General features: G+C 37.7%; 1 protein-coding gene across 2 annotated transcripts; it reads left to right on the forward strand.

Moving 5' to 3' along the window:
- The first annotated feature begins 1,233 nt into the window (after nucleotides 1–1,233).
- On the forward strand, nucleotides 1,234–19,857 carry LOC308690634 (U2 snRNP-associated SURP motif-containing protein). 2 transcript variants are annotated; one of them, XM_081365227.1, is made up of 24 exons: nucleotides 1,234–1,346; nucleotides 2,140–2,226; nucleotides 3,350–3,461; nucleotides 5,036–5,145; nucleotides 5,330–5,397; nucleotides 5,795–5,889; nucleotides 5,973–6,037; nucleotides 6,175–6,340; nucleotides 6,456–6,661; nucleotides 8,543–8,586; nucleotides 9,180–9,284; nucleotides 10,219–10,285; nucleotides 10,409–10,575; nucleotides 10,726–10,888; nucleotides 11,543–11,622; nucleotides 12,156–12,243; nucleotides 12,354–12,482; nucleotides 12,573–12,768; nucleotides 12,990–13,064; nucleotides 13,201–13,234; nucleotides 13,538–13,682; nucleotides 13,803–13,913; nucleotides 18,314–18,501; nucleotides 19,208–19,857. In XM_081365227.1, the coding sequence occupies exons 2-24, from the start codon at nucleotides 2,149–2,151 to the stop codon at nucleotides 19,332–19,334; spliced, it is 2,619 nt and encodes an 872-aa protein (XP_081221353.1). In that variant the 5' UTR covers nucleotides 1,234–1,346; nucleotides 2,140–2,148; the 3' UTR covers nucleotides 19,335–19,857. The 2 variants fall into 2 exon arrangements, with proteins under 2 accessions (XP_081221353.1, XP_081221354.1); XM_081365228.1 differs by having other exon boundaries at nucleotides 1,278–1,604.
- The last annotated feature ends 1,065 nt before the right edge of the window (nucleotides 19,858–20,922 follow it).

A 20,922-nucleotide genomic window follows, 5' to 3' on the forward strand; every position in this document is an offset into this window, starting at 1 on the left:
ATCCTCCTCCAGGTGACCAGGTCTATCTCTTCCTCTCATCCTCCCTCTTCTTCTTCCTCTTACTGCAACGTTACCTTCCATTTTTGTTGAAGACCGTTAAACTCACATTTTTATAATGCTTACCTGATGGTTGGGTTTACAATTAAGCACCTAAGTGTCTGCACATTTGACGGCCGTGTTTAAACAATTGGTTCATAAGTGTGGTATTTTGCAAAGAAGTGGCATCATGTTGGATTTCTGTGTCTAATGTAGAGAAGTGTGTGTAGTAGTTTGTAAAATGTGTGAGGCTTGTGCAGATCTGGGCTGAGGTTTTGCTCCTTGGCTTGAATGTAAGGTTTCACTAACTGTTATTTTTAATTTTAGTGTGTAAGCAATCATACAAAAAAATATATATATTTGAAAGATTTCTGACAGTAGGATAAGGAAGTTTTATTGCAGTGTACACACAAAAGATTGTCCTTTTTAAAAGAAAATGTAAATTTTTATATGATGAAGACTTTTACATTTTTAATTTAGAACTAAGAAGAAGGAAAAATACCCTTTTGAGGGCACCTCAGAAGATAATGAAGTGCCATTTGTTATACCATGTAAATACTGTTTTGTGTTCTTTCACTAGAAGAGTTCATCTCAGTAATAAAAATGTAAATATGAAAAGAAGTTGTTTACATTTTATATAATCATAACCCCAAACAATGGATTTTTTTTTTTTTTGCAAAATATTATTTTGTGTTTTCTGTGTGGTCTGTCTTTCAGTTTATTTGAACATGATGCTTAAAGGTAAAGTTCACACACAAAAAAAATTAAAATGCTGTCATAATTTACTGTTGTTTCATGTTCTTCCAAACCTGCATGACTTTCTTTCTTCTGTGGAACACAAAATAATATATTTTGAACATTGGAAACTTTCATCACATCAGTTAATAATAAATATCAGTTGGAGTTATCTCACTAGATGTTATCAAAATTAACATGAGGTTGACAGCCTCATATACTGAAAGCCAACTCTGTCAACCCTTCACTGAGCAATGACTAACCTCAGGTCATTACTTCAGCCTGTTCATGTTCTTGCCATCTATAAATCAAAGTTAAATTAATAAGAACGTATTTGTAACGTTACTCTAGTACAGCCTTTTATATCAATTATTTCTTATATTACACGGGCATATTCGTTTTTTAAACTTTTAGAAGTGACAGGAGATCCACTGCAGTCGCAGAATGAGGCGTTTTGAGCTCTGATTGGTGTTTGCAACGCGACGTCACTTTTCCGCTATTTCCATTTCTAGTAGAATTCAAAATGGCGGATTAACAACAAACCAACGGTTTCGTTTTTGCAACGCAAGAGCTGTGTAAGTCGCTATATAGACTGTTTACAGATGTGTACCTGGTTGCAGCATCAGCTACATTTTCATTACATCCTCCAGCGGCGTTAAAGCAGTTGACAGCAAAAGGTTGTCTCAGGTTTAAAGGAGGCCCGGAGGACTAGAGGTGTTAGCCATAACGCTAACTTACACAAACAGGCTGTCTTCTCCAACCTGGTGAGCTTCCCACCTAGACGGCTTTTTGGGAGACTGCCGGCGTCTGTGATGCCCACAAATGCTGTCTAGGTAGGCAGCTAGCTAACTTAGGTTAGGAAACAGTCGCAGATTGAGTTATGGAGACACCACCAACAGCAGGTCTATGACTATTGAAAGAATAATATTATAACTTATAGAACTAGGCTATATAGTGCCATTATGAATCCTACACAAACAATGTGTTTTAGTGTGTCTTAGTGTGCAGTGATATTGTCTCATAAAAAGGCAGGGTTTATAATCCAGCATCTTTTAAAGCTGCATTGCATCTTCACCAGTCCTGCATCCTGCTGTCCTCAGTTCAGATCAAGAGGACATGTTGATGGAGTAAAAAAAAAAAAATCATTCTTATTTTCAGAAATCTTGTCATTAGGTCACATACTTTGTGATATTTGTCAGGTATGCAGGGCCTTCACCCCCAACATTCAGACTAGTATAACCACTAGAATATTTTTTTCTGAAATTGTTATATGTAACTTAGTCCCCCCAATCCTGAATAAATGGTTGCATGATTGAATATACGCCTTTACAGTGATCTGAGTTACAGTACATTTCTCTTGTGTTTTAGAGAATTGATATGGCAGACAAAAAAGGGAAATCAGTGGGGGTGAAGAGGACACTAACAAAAAGAGAACAAGAGGAAATGAAGAAAAAGGTAAGTTTTTGTCAGCAAAATGTGTTTGATAGAGTCAATAAACATTCAGCACTTGAGATGATCAGTGCGGACTGTTGAGCCCTTCACATGACATGCAGAAGAAAAAATAGATATCAAATTAGTGGCAATGTTTTATTAATTAGTTCCCTTGCTTTGGTTTAATTGTGGCTGGGATTTACAGTGCAGTAAGCCATTTCTGAGAAACACTGTTGATTTGAAATCATCCCCAACAAACACACTCCTCCCTTCATTGCTCCGCCCCCAAAATGCACAAACAAACAATGCAAGAGTGGATGTCTCTTTATCATAGCCGAAGTGAAGCAAAATAATGTTTTGTAAAAAAATAAAGCGAAGATGGTGAACAAACAGCAAGGAAGAACAAAAAATAAACATACAATACACAAGAGTAGGCTTTACAAGCAAGAGTTCGTTGTTGGTCACCAGCAGCACACCAGCTCCAGGCAAACACAACGGTCCTGTTACTATATCTAACATTACAACAACAGCATATCTTAGTTCTGTACTCACCAATGTTACTCACTTATGGAGCAGAAAAAAACACAGCCTCTGTGTCCATTTCAGGCCTTCCTGAACGTCTCTCCAGCGCTGGAAAGCTTTTCTAATATTAACGTGGGTTCTAAAGCTCATATCTGATCATAACCCTTCATTTTCTAGTGATAGTCCTCTGACCTTTTGTAATATCTCTCAGCGATCTCCCTTTCTACTGTCTCTTTCTTCATATATCCGTCTTGCTCTTTCTCTCTACTCCACCATCATGAGTGTATACGCCCTACTGCTGATTAGTATTGTGGTGCTCCGTCCAATCCACGTTCAACAGTGTTTCTCAGAAATCGATAACTATACCTTTAACTAAATTAAAACAAGGAAATGAATTAGTACAACGTGACCATGATTTAACCAAAACAAGGGAGCAAATATGGGAATGAATTATTACTTTTTGGCCACAATATCTTGTCCCCCCAACACCGCATGTCATGTGCGGCTCTGTAGGCCAGAGTAGTAGTGCTTAGTTTAAAAAAAAAAATAAAAAAAAATCTTGATAGGAAATACAGTATTTTTATTTAAAAATATACCCAGCATCTGTTTGTCTCACTGTTTCCAGGAGGAGGAGAAAGCTGCTGAAGTCTTTGAGGAATTTTTAGCTTCTTTTGACACTAACGACAAAAGTGGCGTGAAGACATTTGTACGAGGAGGCATTGTCAATGCAACTAAAGGTGAGCTGTCGTGCATTTCTGCAAGTCTCTGATCCGTATTCAGTATTATACTAGTATCTATTAATATTTTTTATTAGCCTTTATTATATTCAGTTTTCATTTCAGTTTAACTTTTAGTCATTTTAAGTGCTTTTGCCATTTTTTATATTTATTTTTAGCTTTAATTTATTTTTATCTGAGAAATAAGAAAAAAATAGTTTTTAGTAATTTTAGTTTTTTAACTTCAACTTATTTTGATTCAGTTAGGCAACAAAATATCTAATTTTCATTTAAGTTCTTTTACTCTTCAAGTTTTTTTTCTAATACTTAGGCCTATATTAGGTTAATTTCAATTACTGGAAGATATTTTTAATAGTTTTAGTTAACAATAGCAACACTGCTCAGATTTCTGAAATATAAAATATGTTCTCTACTGTTACTGTAAGTCTCTTCATTGGGTGTTTGAGCATGTGTGTCTCTAGATATCAGTGGTTTGAAACGGTAAACCAGTGTAACCATAGTTACTGACTCCTTGAACCTTTAAAGGGTTAGTTCACCCTAAAATGAAAATTCTGTCAGTAATTACTCACCCTCATGTTGTTCCAACCCCGTAAGACTTTCGTTCATCTTCGAAACACAAATTAAGATATTTTTGATGAAATCTGAGAGCTGGCTCACTCCTCCATAGGCTGCAAGGTAATTGCTTCTGCCAGCCCATAAAAGTTAGTAAAGACATTGTTAAAATAGTCCACATGACTACAGTGGCTCAACCTTAAGTTTATCAAGGGACAAGAATAGTTTATGTGCACAAAAAAAACCCCAAATAACGACTTTCTCAACTATTCATTTTCTTCTGTGTGGGCCTCTGAGTGAGTTCTCGAGAGCGCCACGACACATGCGCGAGAACTGAGAAGATGACACGCTCACGATCATTTGATGGGAAAGTGTGAAAGGTAAGCCATTCATTTTGTGGCATTGGTAAGGCACTTTTATGTTTTCTCGTTGGTTTCTCACAATTCGGACATTCAGGAAATGCACACTTTAGAACCATTTTAAACACTACATCTGCGACATCTTCTCAGTTCTCGCACATGCGTTGTGGCGCTCTCGTGAACTCACATCAGAGGCCCAAACGGAAGAAAATGAATAGTTGAATAGAGTCATTATTTTTTATTTTATTTTTTTGCGCACAAAAAGTATTCTCGTCGCTTGATAAAATTAAGGTTGAGCCACTGTTGTCACTTGGACTATTTTAACAATGTCTTTACTAACTTTTCTGGGCTGGCAGATGACATTACATAGAAACCTATGAAGGAGTGAGAAAGCTCTCAGATTTCATCAAAAATATCTTAATTTGTGTTTCGAAGATGAACGAAAGTCTTACGGGGTTGGAACAACATGAGGGTGAGTAATTACTGACAGAATTTTCATTTTTGGGTGAATTAAAGCTGACTTTGTGTTTTAGTATGATGTTTATATGTTGCTTGCAAGAAAAAGCTAAGAGTTGTGGGCTACTAAAAATTATAGATCCAAACTGTTAGTTAAAATGGAAGAAGGAGAGAGTTATGATTGTGTGTTTGTTGTTCACCTCTCAGAGGAAGAAGCCGCAGAGGTGAAGAAGAGCAAACTCTACAGACCTGCCTCTAAATTCAATTCTCCACCTCAGAATGCCTCACCTGTTCAACCTACAGAAGTTAAAAAAGCTGTAAGTGAGCTTCTGTCTACTGTAATCAGATGAGCTTAATATCCTCCGTATTGAGAGGTAAGATTTAGTCAGAAGAAACAAGATGAGAAGATCATCATAATCAGTATAGATTACAAGATCCATTTTGCTGTAAATTACGAAATACAATATTTAGCTTAACATCATTGTTGTTTTTCCATTCTAGGCAGCTAAAAAGAAGACAGAGGAGAAGAAGAAGAGTAATCTGGAGCTTTTTAAAGAGGAATTAAAACAGTCAGTTTCTTTCATTGTTTTACTTCCTTTTTTCTGTCTTGGTCATCTCAAACAAAAAGCCAAGGAAATATATATCTGTCTCCATTAACGAAAATTTCACTTTATCTGTTTCCTAAATGCATGATGTTATTGTGATCGATTCATCTATGTTTCATTCATTACTGGAACATCTGGTGAAAACGACTTCTCTCTGGTGACAGACTTCAATCATTTAGTATGCTTAAACCCTGCCACTCCACAATCAACCACAAGCTCACATTAATTTTTTTAGCTCAACGCCCATATCTCAAAATCCAATCAACAACCGATGCTCGCTACTTCCATTCCATTGTGACTTTAAAGAGTGTTACAAAATTTAAGCTAAAAAGCGTCTGTCTTTATTCAATCTGCTATTCAGAATACAGGAGGAAAGAGAGGAGCGATACAAAAGAAAGAAAGGGGACTCTGGAGGATTGTACCCAGATCTGGATTTACCTCTGACACGAAGATCAAGTAATTCCTGCAAACGTACACCACATGTTTCACTTTACAAACCCAGTGGAAGCCTAAAACCTTTTTATGTATTTTATTTGCAGTATTTGATGATGATCCTGCTGTGCCAAACACAACAAACCTGTACATCGGCTGCATCAACCCCAAGGTGAGAAGAGACCACAGCATTTTGTTTGCTGACTGGTCACATGGTTACTTTAACAGACTGCATAACAGTGACCAGATGGCAGTCTTGTAATTACACAGGTGTGTTATACTTATGTACTAAGCTTTTACTCTCATTAGATGACAGAGGAGATGCTCTGTAAGGAGTTTGGAAAATATGGTCCTCTGGCCAGTGTAAAGATCATGTGGCCTCGCACTGATGAGGAGAGAACGAGAGTCACAAACCGTGGTTTTGTTGCTTTCATGACACGGAAAGATGCAGAGCGTGCTCTGGCTGCGCTGGACGGTGAGACCTCAATCCTCAATCCTCAAACCAGTGTAAATGGAACATCAGGCTGCCACCTGCAAAAGAGGTACTTGGACAGTTTTGACCTTTGAGCTCTGGTGTCTGTCTATTGCAGGTAAAACAGTAATGGGTTTTGAAATGAAACTGGGTTGGGGGAAGGCAGTACGTATTCCTCCGCAACCTCTTTACACCCCAATCGGGGTGCTGAAGACCACTGCCCCCCCTCCACCTTCTGGACTGCCATTCAACGCCCAACCCAGAGACCGCTTCAGAAATGACTTCACCAAACCACGCAGTCGCTCACAGGAAGACTTTTACAAGGTAACCACACACACTGTCTCCTGGTGTAGTAGAGTTTGGTATGCTGAAGTCAAGTTCTTTATTAAAGATTTTTTCTGCCTGAAAAGTATTCTGGGAGCATGAATCATTACTGAGTAAACAAAAGTTTTATCATCAAATGATAAAAAGTGGCCAAAGAAAATTTTTATTTCTGTCCGGTGGTTTTAGGTTGATACAAAAGATCATGGCTGAGTATTAAGATAGATAGATAGATAGATAGATAGATAGATAGATAGATAGATAGATAGATAGATAGATAGATAGATAGATAGACAGATAGATAGATAGACAGATAGATAGACAGACTAGTTACATTTTGGAATCTAAATGGAATCAAAAATCATTTTAGATCAAATATTGTGGGTGTTATTTTTCTTAAAACATCAGACTACTGCCGTTCAAAAGTTTGCGGGTGGTACGATAAAAAAAAAAAAGGTCTCTTATGCTCATTAAGGCTGCATTTATTTGGTCAAAAATACAGTTAAAAAAAACTAATATTGTAAAATATTATTATACTTTGAAATGACGGTTTTCTATTTTAATATATTTTGAAATATAATTTATATCTGTGATGGCAAAGCTGAATTTTTTAGCATCTTTACTGTCACATGATCCTTCAGAAATCATTCTAATATGCTGATTTGCAGCATATTAGAACCACTTTACTGTCACTTCAAAAAAAAAATTTGTGGCCCTGCTAAATAAAATAATATTCAGAAGTGACCCCAAACTTTTGAACGACAGTATATATTATATATAGAGAAATGTGGTGGAATCATCATTTAGCTGCATTGTCAGAGAAACTTACAAAAAACAGAGAAAGTTACAAAATCAACGAATTCACACTGTTGTGGGATCAATTTAGCCTAATTTAAGTTGCTTGATTTGACTCGTATACATTACTGTGCAAAAGTCTTAGGCATGTTAGTATTTTCACCAGAAAAAAAAATGGTTTTAAGCCAGTTATCTTTTGCTGTAATGTGTTAGTAGGAAATATCAGTTTACATTTCCAGACATTCCTTTTGCTAAAAAATCTCACTGGATTATTACAATTAATGGCAAAAGGAATGTCTGGAAATGTGAACTGATATTTCCTACTGACACACTACAGCAAAAGATATAAATAACTTTTTTGGGTGAAAATACTAATGTGTCTTAGACTTTTGCACAGTAATGTATGTATATTGTACCAGACAAAGAATCACAAGCAGATTAAACCAGGAATCTGTAGAGAAATAATGTTGGTCAGTTGTAAATTAATTGATGTTCATTAGCCTGGGGGACATCCTGTGTAACAAGAGACACTTCATTCTTACCAACTTGTCTAGCTTCTTAGACTTACAGATTCTGTTGAAGCTGATTGGCTGGTCTCTACAGGTCAAATTTCTATTTGTAAGTCAGAGATGAGTCATTAATTATGTCAATTCAAACCTTCCAAGACTTTTTTAGCATCATTGGCAGCAAAAAAGCAAAAAATCAGTAGGTTCAACATGGGGAACAATATTCAATTCTCTTAAGTTTATTTGGGTTTATATAATTTGCAATTGTATCTTTGTGAGGACTCATTTTTATTAATTTGTCTGTGGGCAGTTTAAATGAATAAGCTTTAAACTGGAATAATAATAAAAAAGCCAATAACCTTAGTGAAGCCATACAGGTTGGAGGAAGCAAGGTGTAAAATACACAGAATGTCCCCCAGACAGAGCCAGAAACAGCGGTGAGATGAACTCGTCTGTTTGCGGAGCATGTTTCCAGAGGTTTAGCTGCTGCTGCTGATATTAATCATGAATATTCTGCAGTTTGTTTAAATATAAACTCACTGTATTTTTGTATCTTCATCATTTGGTTTGACGTCATGAACAGACTCTGTCCGAGGCCGTAGTGACAGTGGTAATCCCCCCAGAAAGGTACACATTCTCTGTCCATTTATTAAAACACCATTGCCACTGAAACACACACAAACACACTCACCTGTAGACTGACGCCTACATCACAGTGGTTAGATCATCGGAAAGATACTGTTATACATCACTGATCTTAGAGCGTAACCAAGGCAATTTCTCATATGCTTCCAGATATATATATACATGCTTAGAGGTTACCCATCTTGAGCAACATCAGCAACTTCACCATTCTGTTAACACAGTTGCGGTTTAAACAACATAAATAATTTTATACCCAGTAATTGCTACTGTGAAAATGTGTAGAATGTCACAAAGTGGCCTTTCTGTGAACCTCAGGAGTTAATATTATACCAAAACACACTCCCTAAACGGTCTCATAGGGCCATGGTAACATCAGAAAGCAATCTGATTTGGAGTGGACAGAAAATTCTGAGCAAAATACAAGTTTCAAACTGCCAGACAGTGAAAATGAAAGAAGAAAAAGATAGAACTGACATGGTAAGGCTGTAAGGACTATATGGAGTGATTGAGAAAGGCGGGGGAGAGAAGAGAGTGCCCTTGTTCATTCTCTCATCCATCTATTTTGTGGCTGATAGGAACCTGCTGGGCTTGATACACAGAATGATTGAGTTTGTGGTAAGAGAGGGTCCCATGTTTGAAGCCATCATCATGAACCGGGAAAAGAACAACCCTGAATTCAGGTATGTGAGGAGTGTTCTGCTTGTTATAGAATATTTGATCTTTAATTATAATTGGATAGCTTGCATTGTTTTGTATTTATTCATCATCTTCACCTTTCAGTCAAAATCATTTACTCACCCTCATGTCTTCTGAACAAGTATGACTTTCTTTTTACCCTAAATCACAAAAGCAGACATTAGGCAGGATGTTCATTCTTCTCTTTTTCATTCAGTGTGAATGGTAACAGGATGACATGAAGCAGTCTATATGACATGTGCTTTATTCAAGTCTTCCAAAGCCACATGATATTGAAGTTCAGAGGTGTTTACTGTCTCAGTAGTGCAATTTTAATATGCACATATTTCAATTTTATGAGAACCAATAACATTTGGCATCATTGATGTCACCCAGAGCCATGCAGCCCTATACGCACACTACGCAAGTTGCTTAGGGCCCCGCAAATTACTATCAATAATTAAATTTGTACTATTTAAAATGTGAATTCTTGATATTAAGAATGTACTTATTCTAGTAATAATGTCTATTTATGATATCAGGAATTACATTTTCACTAGTACTAGTAAAGGAGGGAGGATTGTAGTGGGAGTACTTGGGTGTCAGGTGTGACTGTGTGGCAATGGCTAATGGTTTGCATGGCTTACTGGTCAGGTAGGAGGGCCCCTTAACAGAATTTTGCTTAGGGCCCCAGGGAGGTCAGGATCGGGTCTGATGTCACCCACTATTCACTTTATTTGGAAAAGAGCAGCATTGACACTCTGCTAAATATCTCTTTTTGTGCTCCATGGAAGTAAGACTGTTATTCAGGTTTAGAACATGAGGGTGAGTAAATGATGACAGAACTTTTAGAAATTAAATTTTATTCAAATTTTTGGTCAAATAATTTCTAAAGTCCTCTGAATTCCATATCCAACCCTGGTCTGGTTAATGTTGCAGGTTTTTGTTTGATAATAAGACTCAGGAGCATGTGTACTACAGATGGAAGCTCTACTCCATTCTACAGGTAAATGAGCAACTGCCTTTTACAGCCAGACACAGTTTTACTCTCAAAGATAAATTATGCCATGTTTGCATATCTATATGAAAACGGTTATACACTTTCCCTGTGTGTCTGTCCTTCTCTAAGGGAGAAAACCCAAATAAATGGAGAACGTCCCCTTTCAGAATGTTTAGGGGTGGATCTCTTTGGAAGCCCCCTCTCCTTAACCCATATCTCCATGGCGATGAGGAAATAGAAGAGATCTCCTTCCCTTCTCAGGAGGAAGAGCTAAAGAAAGGGCAACTGAAGGCAGAGTAAGGATGTGTTCCAAAAAAAGATGTAGTAGGCCGTCTCTATTTTTTTTTGCACATTTTTACTTTGAAGTAAAATGCACATAGGCCTGTGGCCACATTCTTTTGGCCCCGTAATGCATGTACATGTTGAATGTGTGTGTTATGTCTTAGGCACAGAGAGCGGTTGGAAGCCCTGCTGAGAGGACTGACTCCTCGCAGAGATGAAATCGGTGATGCAATGCTGTTCTGCCTAGAGAGAGCGGAGGCTGCTGAGGAGGTCGTCTCCTGCATCACTGAATCTCTGTCTATAGTGCACACACCACTGCAGAAGAAGGTACACACACATTTACAGTAGTACACAGTTGGAGTTCACAGATTACAACTGAAGTTTGTGGCATAGCTAGGGTTGGGTATCGAGTTCGATACTTTTTAGGCACCGACCAAATTGCTCCGAGAACATAGAGTATCAAAAAAATCTCTTGACGTTCAGTACCAAATTTTTGGATTACATAATCAGAGAAAATTTGTTTTCGATTTGAATTGGTTCATTTAAAAGTAAACATTTCAAGCTTTCTATATGCCTATTTCTCATGTCTGTGAGGCAAGTAGCCTATACGCTGAGTTTCGGTTAATTTGTGACATGCTCCAGTTCTTCTTGCAGTCGAAGATGGAGCAACTTTCTGCTCTTAAGTTTATTGCGGCAAGCTTTATGCGTGTGCTTGAGTGCGAAGCATATATTCCACCTCGCAGTGGCCTAAATGAGTTTTAGCCTGTAAAAAAAAGTCAAACTGAGAAAAAAAATAAACCAACTTTTTTTTAGGTAATATGTAATTTCATAAAATTGGTATCGAAAAAAGTATTGTTTTGGAACCGGTATTGAAGTCAAGGTATTGGTATTGATATCTAACATTTTTGAACAATACCCAGCCCTAGGCATAGCCCTTTTTCACACTTTTGGAAATTTTGTCTGATGTCTTGTTAATTGCAGATTGCCAGACTTTACCTGATATCTGACATCCTCTACAACTCCTGTGCCAAAGTGGCCAATGCATCATATTACCGCAAATTGTGAGTCAGTGGTGCAAAATGTTTGATATGTTATGTTTTTTTGATTGTTTTTTTGTTTGTTTTTTTGCATTTTTGAAATTGCTTTGGACCTACAACATTGACCTGATTAAGGTTTCTTGTGTCCTAAAGTTGGCATGAAATGGAAAATCAAACTATTTTCTGAATGCATGTAATTGATCTTATTGCGAACCATTCATCCATGCATGATTCTTTTTTTTTTTACCATGTAATTTTTAATCGAACTGTCATATTTTCCGGTGAAACAACAAACTTCTCTCTGATCACATATACCGGACTTCTCCAATCATTTAGTCAACTTAGGCTGCCCCTTTCTTGTGATTAACAGCAAACTTGCATTCAGATCTCTCTCCATCCAATCAACATCCAGTGGATTGAAGTCCCCACTACACTTTTTTTTCTGTTTCACTTGAATGTACGTCACAATATGGATAAAAGGTCTATCGCTACTTCAGTTACATCGCAACTTGAATGTTGTCTCTAATGAAAAGTGTTTTCTTTTTACTGTGTAATAGTTTTGAGACAAAGCTGCCTCAGATATTTGGAGACATCAGTGAAGCGTATCGGAACATCCAAGCTCGACTCCAGGCAGAGCAGTTTAAGGTGGGAACAGTCTGTTCTTGCTCATCATCTGTCTTGAGCTCTTCCCCTGCAGAGATCTGTGATCCTACTCCCCAACTATAATTCTCTCTTACATCTCTCTCTTTCTCCAGCAAAGGATCATGGGATGTTTTCGTGCGTGGGAGGACTGGGCAGTTTATCCAGACTCCTTCCTGATCCAACTGCAAAATATATTCCTTGGACTCATTAAACCTGGAGAGGAAGTCATTGAAAGAGCAGAGGTGATCTATGGCCAATAAATTAAAAAAATCTATAATTAAACTGAATATGATCTGTATAGTGAACTATGTGTAATATGTCCTGTTCACTAGCCCGAATCTCCTGATCTGGATGGAGCGCCGTTGGATGGTATTCCTCTAGACAAAGTTGAAATTGATGGTACTCCCCTTGATGACCTTGATGGGTCACCTATGACCTGGGATCCATCCTCTATAGATGGTGTACCAGTTGACGACATTGACGGTGTTCCCCTAGGAAACTCAATAGATGATATTGATGGTGTGCCATGTAGGTAGTCAGGCACTGTGGTCTTTAGATGTTTATCTTGTTCATTGCAATATTGTGGGTGTGTGAATAACTATTTTATTATTATAATTTGTGTTATTGATGGCCTACTTCCTCATCTGAACAAAAATATACAATATTCCTATTGCCTTTGTTGTATCATTGATTTTTATTTAAGATACCTCTATTTCCTTTCTGTGCTTGTTTTTGTGTGTCTGATCCAGTTGATGAGGGCTCCGATAAGACTTTACCCACTGTCGCACTATCCAAATGGGAGAAGGTGGATTCAGAATCCTCAGGTAGACTCCAACACAAAGAGTAAAGCATGATCATTTTCCACCCTTTTTATTAACTGCTTTTTCCAGACTATCCAGGCTAATATATTGGTTCCTATCAACTGCTGCACCCTTTAAACTGTTCTTATGATTCTTTCAGCCAAGAATGACTCAGACACTGAGATGAATTCAAGGTAAGAGCTTGTCGGATGATATTAATTTAACTTATTCTCTGTGATTAGTGGATGAATCTTTTTTTCACATGATTGGATCATTTCAACAGCCTCATGAAGTCACATGCTTTTTTTTATTACCTTATTTGTGTGAATTATCCATTAAACATTTCCTAAATTGTTTACTTATGGATGTACGTTTGCAAAGTTGTTTAGTAAATCTAGGCTATATACATTGATTTATGAAGAGGAAATATTTGAAAATACGCCACTCTTTTCAGTTTTGGTGACCTCATTGTTTCCTGCCCTCTCTTTCTCATGCAGTGGCCTAAAGGAGAACAATGGTGATTCTGATATCAGCAGTGATGAAGCTGACAGCCCCAGCAGGTACGAGGGGGCAGAGTTTAAGAGTTCTCTGAAAAACTTTGAGCTGTCTGAAAGCAAAAGAACACGTCTCCGAGAACTGGAGGTTAGTCACTCACTCAGTATTTCATGTCTCGCTCTCTCCCTCCCACACACTCACAGACGGATGTAGCTCTAAAGCTAACTGTGTTCCCAGACAGTATAAAAGTGTGTGTGCATATTGCAGGTAAAGGTGATGAATTTCCAGGATGAGTTGGAGTCGGGTAAGCGACAGAGGAAGTCCAGTATGAATCTCCAACAGCAAGTTCAACACTACAGAAACAGACTGCTACAGAAGGTACACACAACTCTCAAACATAATCAATTGCAACAACGGAATATAGGGTTAAAAAAACAGATAATTGTGGTGCTGATGCTGATTTTTCAATACAGTGTACTATAATGATACAAAACATATCACATTCAAAGGTTGGAATACACTACTTGTTTTTTAAAATCGGAACAAATCATCATTTACAAATAAAAACAATGTGTGTTCTAAAAACTCAAAATATCAAGCATGTTTGTGTGATATCATCTAACTGGATGTATTCTGAAATCTGAAGCTAAAAAATTGGAGTCTGTACCATCATACACAATACAGTTTTTTGGTAAATCTGTTAAAGGGTAACTAAACCCTAAACCAACTTTTTTTAGTTAATGATCTCTAAGAATGGGGCTTTATTAGTGCTGTTCATTGATTCGAGTACCTTTTTTGACATTTGGGTATAAAGTGTTTTACTTCTACAATATATGGTGTAAAAACGTCTGAGTGCTGCCCTCTTCAGGTTGAACGGTGGCTACTGCTGTTGAATTTTCCTATTGGATGTTTGCGGTACTACGTGAAGTAAGTGGTACTACGTGACGTAAGCAGGTTCCAGCTCACCACGCCCTTGGTACGAGCTCACCACACCCTTGGCGGTATAAAAACCATCTTGTTTCGTCAAAACCACTAGCGAGTCAGGAGTTGGAATTGCGAGTATTAAAAACGATCAGGATAGAGTAGTAATGGGCTTGTCCGAACAGCTCGCGCTGAAAAGCGATGCAGTGCCAAACGCTGCTCCTCCTGCATGGACTCCACCACCGCAGTGGTCTTGATGTGAGTGATCATATATATTTTAATCACAATTTATGGTTAGGCTAAAGTTAATCCTCTGGGGTCGACAAACGCGCCGGTGCATTTTGCTGGATTTTTTCACATAGCAGCAAAATATGAATATGCCTACAGAGAACGCGCGCTATTGACATCAACTCGATAAAACTCATCAGATGCATGTACTTTACGTCGTCTTGTGACCCTGTGAGGAAGTATTTATTTTCAGTCAGACACTGGCCCCATTCTCCCTTGCGCGGCTGCTTCGCAGTTTGAGCCAGCGGCTTGAATTGATATGGCTCTGGCCCTGTGTCCACAAACAATTCACCCTCCTCCACTTCAGGTGAAGTTGGGGGAGAAAAGTCCTCGACTTCAAATGACAGCTCTGTTGCAAAGCTACTGGCGTCACTCCAGTCACTCTCCATTTTAGAGTCTGACAGCAGCTGTCAATGAATCCGTCACTGCGGGTCTCAGGTGCTAGATCAATGAGAAGTCCTATGATTACAACGACCATCATTTGAAGTGTCACACAGTTCTGAAATTATCGTACATTATAAGATTTTTTCCATTATTGATCGTACATCGTACAGAGGTCAAAATTATCATACAAATACGATAATTATCGTACATCTGGCAACACTGTGTCCACTTTTCCAGCACTTTTCAAATATTGACAGTGGGTGGAGTCAGGCTCTGACCAGGGGTTTAGTTACCCTTTAACTCAAATGTGAAGACTGGCTCTGGCATTCAGAAACTAATGTCAATTCCTCCAGACCTCCAGAATAGGGGCAAAAATCTGGGCAAATGTCGTTTAGTGCATTCCAGCCTTGAGACATTTTTTGATGGTACATTTTCTCATCTGACCTTGGCATCAGCCAGGTTTACATGTATTATAGATGCAAAAGCTCAGAATTCTGCTACGTCGTATTTAAAGGGTTAGTTCACCCAAAAATTAAAATTCTGTCAGTAATTACTCACCCTCATGTTGTTCCAACCCCATAAGACTTTCGTTCATCTTCGGAACACAAATTATGATATTTTTGATGAAATCTGAGAGCTGGGTCACTCCTTCATAGGCTGCTAGGTAATCGATATGCCATCCCAGAAAAGTTAGTAAAGACATGGTTAAAATAGTTCAAGTGTCTACAGTGGCTCAACCTTAAGTTTATCAAGCGACGAGAACACTTTCTGTGCGCAAAACCCCCCAAAAATAACGACTTTATTTATGGGCCTCTGAGTGAGTTCACGCAGTGTAACACGCAGCCCTTCTGGGGTTGTTCATCAGAACGTAGGCGTTCTGGTGCACAACCCAGAAGCGCTGCGCTGTTACACTGCGTGAACTCACTCAGAGGCCCATAAATAAGGTTATTATTTATTTATTTATTTTGCGCACAAAAAGTATTCTCGTCACTTGATAACCCTAGCCCCATACAGTTGAGTGGAATTCACCATCGTAAATATACCACTGTCGGAATTATAGTGGATAGATGTACATGTGCATTTGTTGACAAGCCAAATGATTTCAAAAGCCAAGAAGAACCACGTTGACTGATAAAGAGAGCAATATTACAACCGTAACAAAAGGAATAACAGAAATGACAGAATTGTTTCATTTTTCTGAAATACTACTCACATTTTCACATATACATAGTGAGCTAGGCGTTTGACTGTGTATGTGGAATTAAATGTTGGCGACACAATAGGCCACATTGCTCATAATATACATTTGAAATTGACAGTATAGACACTCACAATCGAACAGAGATAGGTTTGTTGCAAAATTTCAAAGCTTGTATGTTATCCTGAGACAGGACTATTAGATGACTTCACCACAAAACTCTGAGATAAAGTCGACACTGATAAAGTTATAGCTTAGGTCTTTCAGTAGTGTCAATCTTTGTCAGCTATTTTTTCATTTAGTTTAAGTCTTAAGGCCCGTTCACACCAAGGACGATAACTATAAAGATAACGATAAAGATATAATTCTAAAAATTGTTCTCCATATTAAAGAATAACAGAGTTCACACCACAACTATAACGATAAAGATATGAGGAACGATATCATTGGGATCACTTTCAGAAATTTTTGATTTTTTCAGATTTTTTTTCCAGCTGTCGAACGATAAAACACTGACAGCCAATCAGAATCCATTCTAATTTAAAGGTCTCGCGCATTTAAAATCGATCTGGATCATCCGGGCACGCGCGTGCTTAGAATAAAAAGACCGTTATCGGTCGCTGGTGTGGACCATAGACTGTAAGGTTTAGGTGGACTGTGGTGGACAGAGACTCCTAGAGGTTCTGATGTTCTTCATACTCTGTGTGGTGTCAGTTCACTGGTGTGGACGCATATATAGTTATCTTTATAGTTATCGTGCTTGGTGTGAACGGGCCTTAAGTCCTGTGAAATGTACTTTTTAGTTTTTATCTTATTTGGTCAACCTTGTCCTGTCCTGTTTTGGTTTAAGTTTTAGTTTACTAAATGTCTGGGCATTTTAGTCTAGTTTTAGTCAATGAAAATGTAGTCACATTATGGTTAAATTGAACTTGCACTTTCACCTATAAGCACAAATCAAGAGAACGTCAACTCCTGAGTTATTATAGGCTATTTATCATATAAATCACCACACTCTCTGCATTATGAAAACAAGAAACTTCTCTCAACATGAAAACAGTGAAATTCCTAATAGTAATTCCAATAATTCCAAATTACATTCATGTTTTTCAATTAAAACAACAGCAAAGAAGACTGCCACACAGAGGTTGTGTAAGTGCATTTATTCCGCAACCACAATCGCAATCCTAGTTTTGATAGCAGATTTAGACAACACAGACTGACTGAATGACACAGTGTCACTATTCTGACACTTTAAGGCAGAATATCTTAAATGGAGATTGCTAAACTCCAGCTTACATTAAGTAAAACACCGGGCAGAACATTTATCTTATTAGAGAAAATCTCTGATTGAAAGCATGAAAGCTTGTAGAGGCTTGTTAAAAACAGTCTGTAACATTTTGTATCCTCTTTTTTTGGTATTTCTTTTTTTTTTTTACTACATTTTTGTATCTTTTTTTTTTTGTCAAAGGTATTGCATGGTGATATAGTCACAGTTATTGTTTAATAACTTCCATGTTGTCTTGTCATTATCTCGGCTTAGTCATGGAAAAAAAGGTAGTCAACGAACATTTTTCGTCATAGCTTTCATTAATGAAATTAACTTCAACTTATTTTACTACGTCAGGACAGCATAAACCCTGAATAAGCTCAACATTGAAAATGGTGAATGAGTTTAAGATGTCTGTACTGATAATACTGTTTTGCTGAAGCTATGTTGATGTGGTGTATTGTGTGATGTACTGCTCTAAAGCAATCTGCCCGTTTCGTGGAATTTTGTACCCGCTGACCAATCTGGCATACTCCCAGAACAGACATTTGGAGAGTGTGGGATTTGCAAGTCATTTGCCTCATTAGAAGTCAGTGTACCATCAGAATGATTTTGAAACTAATATTTCAAGCCAAGGTAAAAATGTTTAACTGTTTTGCTTTAACTGATAAATCAGTAAATCGGATAAATCTTTCCTTTTTTTCATCCCTCCTTCTTTAGGAGTTTGACAAGGACGACCAGGAAAAGAAAGACAAATATTCACAGAAACAGAAAGACCGGTCCAAAAAAGACGAGCGGAGAGATAGAGAAGACAGAAGTAAAACACGGGATAAAGAGAAAAGTAGAAAGAGTGAGGACAGAGAAAGGAGTAGAGGAAGGAGTCGAGACAAAGAAGAGAGGAGAGAGAGGTATGCACTCATCACACACACACACTTTGTGTCTAATTGTTAATTATGATTATCAAAGTCCCCTTATTTAACCAAAAAAAAAAAAAAACATTCCCAGTTGTTAAACCAGGCATGATGCATCAAGTTTCCAACTACAAGTAATTTGTCTGTCCAATCTAAGATCGAAAAACATTTACAGCCAATCAGAACATGCACTACCGTTCAAAAGTTTGGGGTTGGTATGATTTTTTACAAATGTTTTTGAAAGACGTTGTGAAGACTGTTATGCTCACCAAGGCTGCATTTATTTAATCAAGGATACAGTGAAAACAGTAATTATGTTGTGAAATATTATTACATTTTAAAACAACTGTTTACTATTTGAAAATTATTTTAAAATGTAATTTATCCATGTGATGCCAAAGCTGAATTTTCAGCATCATTACTCTAGTCTTCAGTGTCACGTGATCTTTTAAGGATTATTTGATGAAAAATGTAAGTTGCATCCTTTGCTAAATAAAAGTATTTATTTCTTTAGAACCCCAAACTTTGAACAGTAGTGTATGTCATTTCTGTTAAGTGGGATTTTGAAGCGGTGCTACACAGAAATGTCCTGATGGTTGTGGTTATGATTTAATTGCTTGTCACTTTGTGTCATGTTCCATAAGAAGCACATGTGGATTTAACTTAGCCCTTAATTAATCCTCACTCTTTGTCTTTCTTGAAGAACAAAATCTCGATCACCACGGAAGTCAAAACGCTCTCAATCACCATCACCACAGCACAAATCCTGGAGGTCTTCGTCCCGATCACCACATCGCTCGCACAAAAAGACCAAGAAGAGCAAACACTGAACTCTGACCCTTTGAACCCTGTGACCTCTGCAGTCATCTCTTAACACAGCCTGACGGAGCCTATGAATGGACTGCTCTCGTCACGCACATCAACGTGTTTCTATTCCACAATGCTTTGATTACAGACTGGCTGATTTACAGCTGTTCATTTGTTTCCAGAACGGTCCTCTGTGTGGCTGCTGCAATCACAACCCTGGGCTTGGCTGAATTTTTCTAAGATGAAGTGTGAACTTGTACAGATCTTATTTTTTGTTTTGTAAACCGTTTTATTTGTGTTTTGTTTTAAATCCAGTGTTTAAAAAATGCTGCAAGATGGACCCCTCCGCCTCTAAACTTTACAATAAAAACAATTGTGGAAGGACAGATGTTGGTGTGAACATTATATAACAAGTTTTCATAAAGCAATTGTTTATAAACATTGTTAAATATATTTAAATGCTTTATTGTAATTCTATAAATGGTGATAGTAGGACGCTCAGAATAAAACTCTAGCTGCTAGAACAATATTTCCTTCGTAAGATCTAAAAGTGTGTGTATCATTGGCGAAATCAAATATATGAGAGCCTTGGTCAGACCAAAATAGTTTTGAGATCTAAAAGATAAATGGGTAAATGTTCTGCAAAAAGAACACAAGCCGTCAATGTCCTTGTGCTTATAAACGAGAATTTAGAATACAACTCGTACTTGTGTTACCTTGAATGCACAACAAATTCAAACTTGCGCAGTTGATAAGGTTTGTGTTCACATACTTGAGTAGAGCAGGGTTTCTAGATGTTTTACCAAAGACCAGCAAATATATTCTTAAAATATAAAGGAAGCTTGAAATGTTTATAAAGATCCATTAATACTGTGTGAGAAAAATAGTAAGAGTGATATGTATATATATATATATGTATATATATATGTATATATGTGTATATGTATATATATGTATATGTATATACACTCACCTAAAGGATTGTTAGGAACACCATACTAATACTGTGTTTGACCCCCTTTCGCCTTCAGAACTGCCTTAATTCTACGTGGCATTGATTCAACAAGGTACTGAAAGCATTCTTTAGAAATGTTGGCCCATATTGATAGGATAGCATCTTGCAGTTGATGGAGATTTGTGGGATGCACATCCAGGGCACGAAGCTCCCGTTCCACCACATCCCAAAGATGCTCTATTGGGTTGAGATCTGGTGACTGTGGGGACCATTTTAGTACAGTGAACTCATTGTCATGTTCAAGAAACCAATTTGAAATGATTCGAGCTTTGTTGACATGGTGCATTATCCTGCTGGAAGTAACCATCAGAGGAACAATGCTCAGGTAGGCCGTGGCATTTAAACGATGCCCAATTGGCACTAAGGGGCCTAAAGTGTGCCAAGAAAACATCCCCACACCATTACACCACCACCACCAGCCTGCACAGTGGTAACAAGGCACGATGGATCCATGTTCTCATTCTGTTTACGCCAAATTCTGACTCTACCATCTGAATGTCTCAACAGAAATCGAGACTCATCAGACCAGGCAACATTTTTCAACAGTCTTCAACTGTCCAAATTTGGTGAGCTCGTGCAAATTGTAGCCTCTTTTT

This window comes from Scardinius erythrophthalmus (genome assembly GCF_964197995.2).
Source record: "Scardinius erythrophthalmus genome assembly, chromosome: 5".
Lineage (NCBI taxonomy): Eukaryota > Metazoa > Chordata > Actinopteri > Cypriniformes > Leuciscidae > Scardinius > Scardinius erythrophthalmus.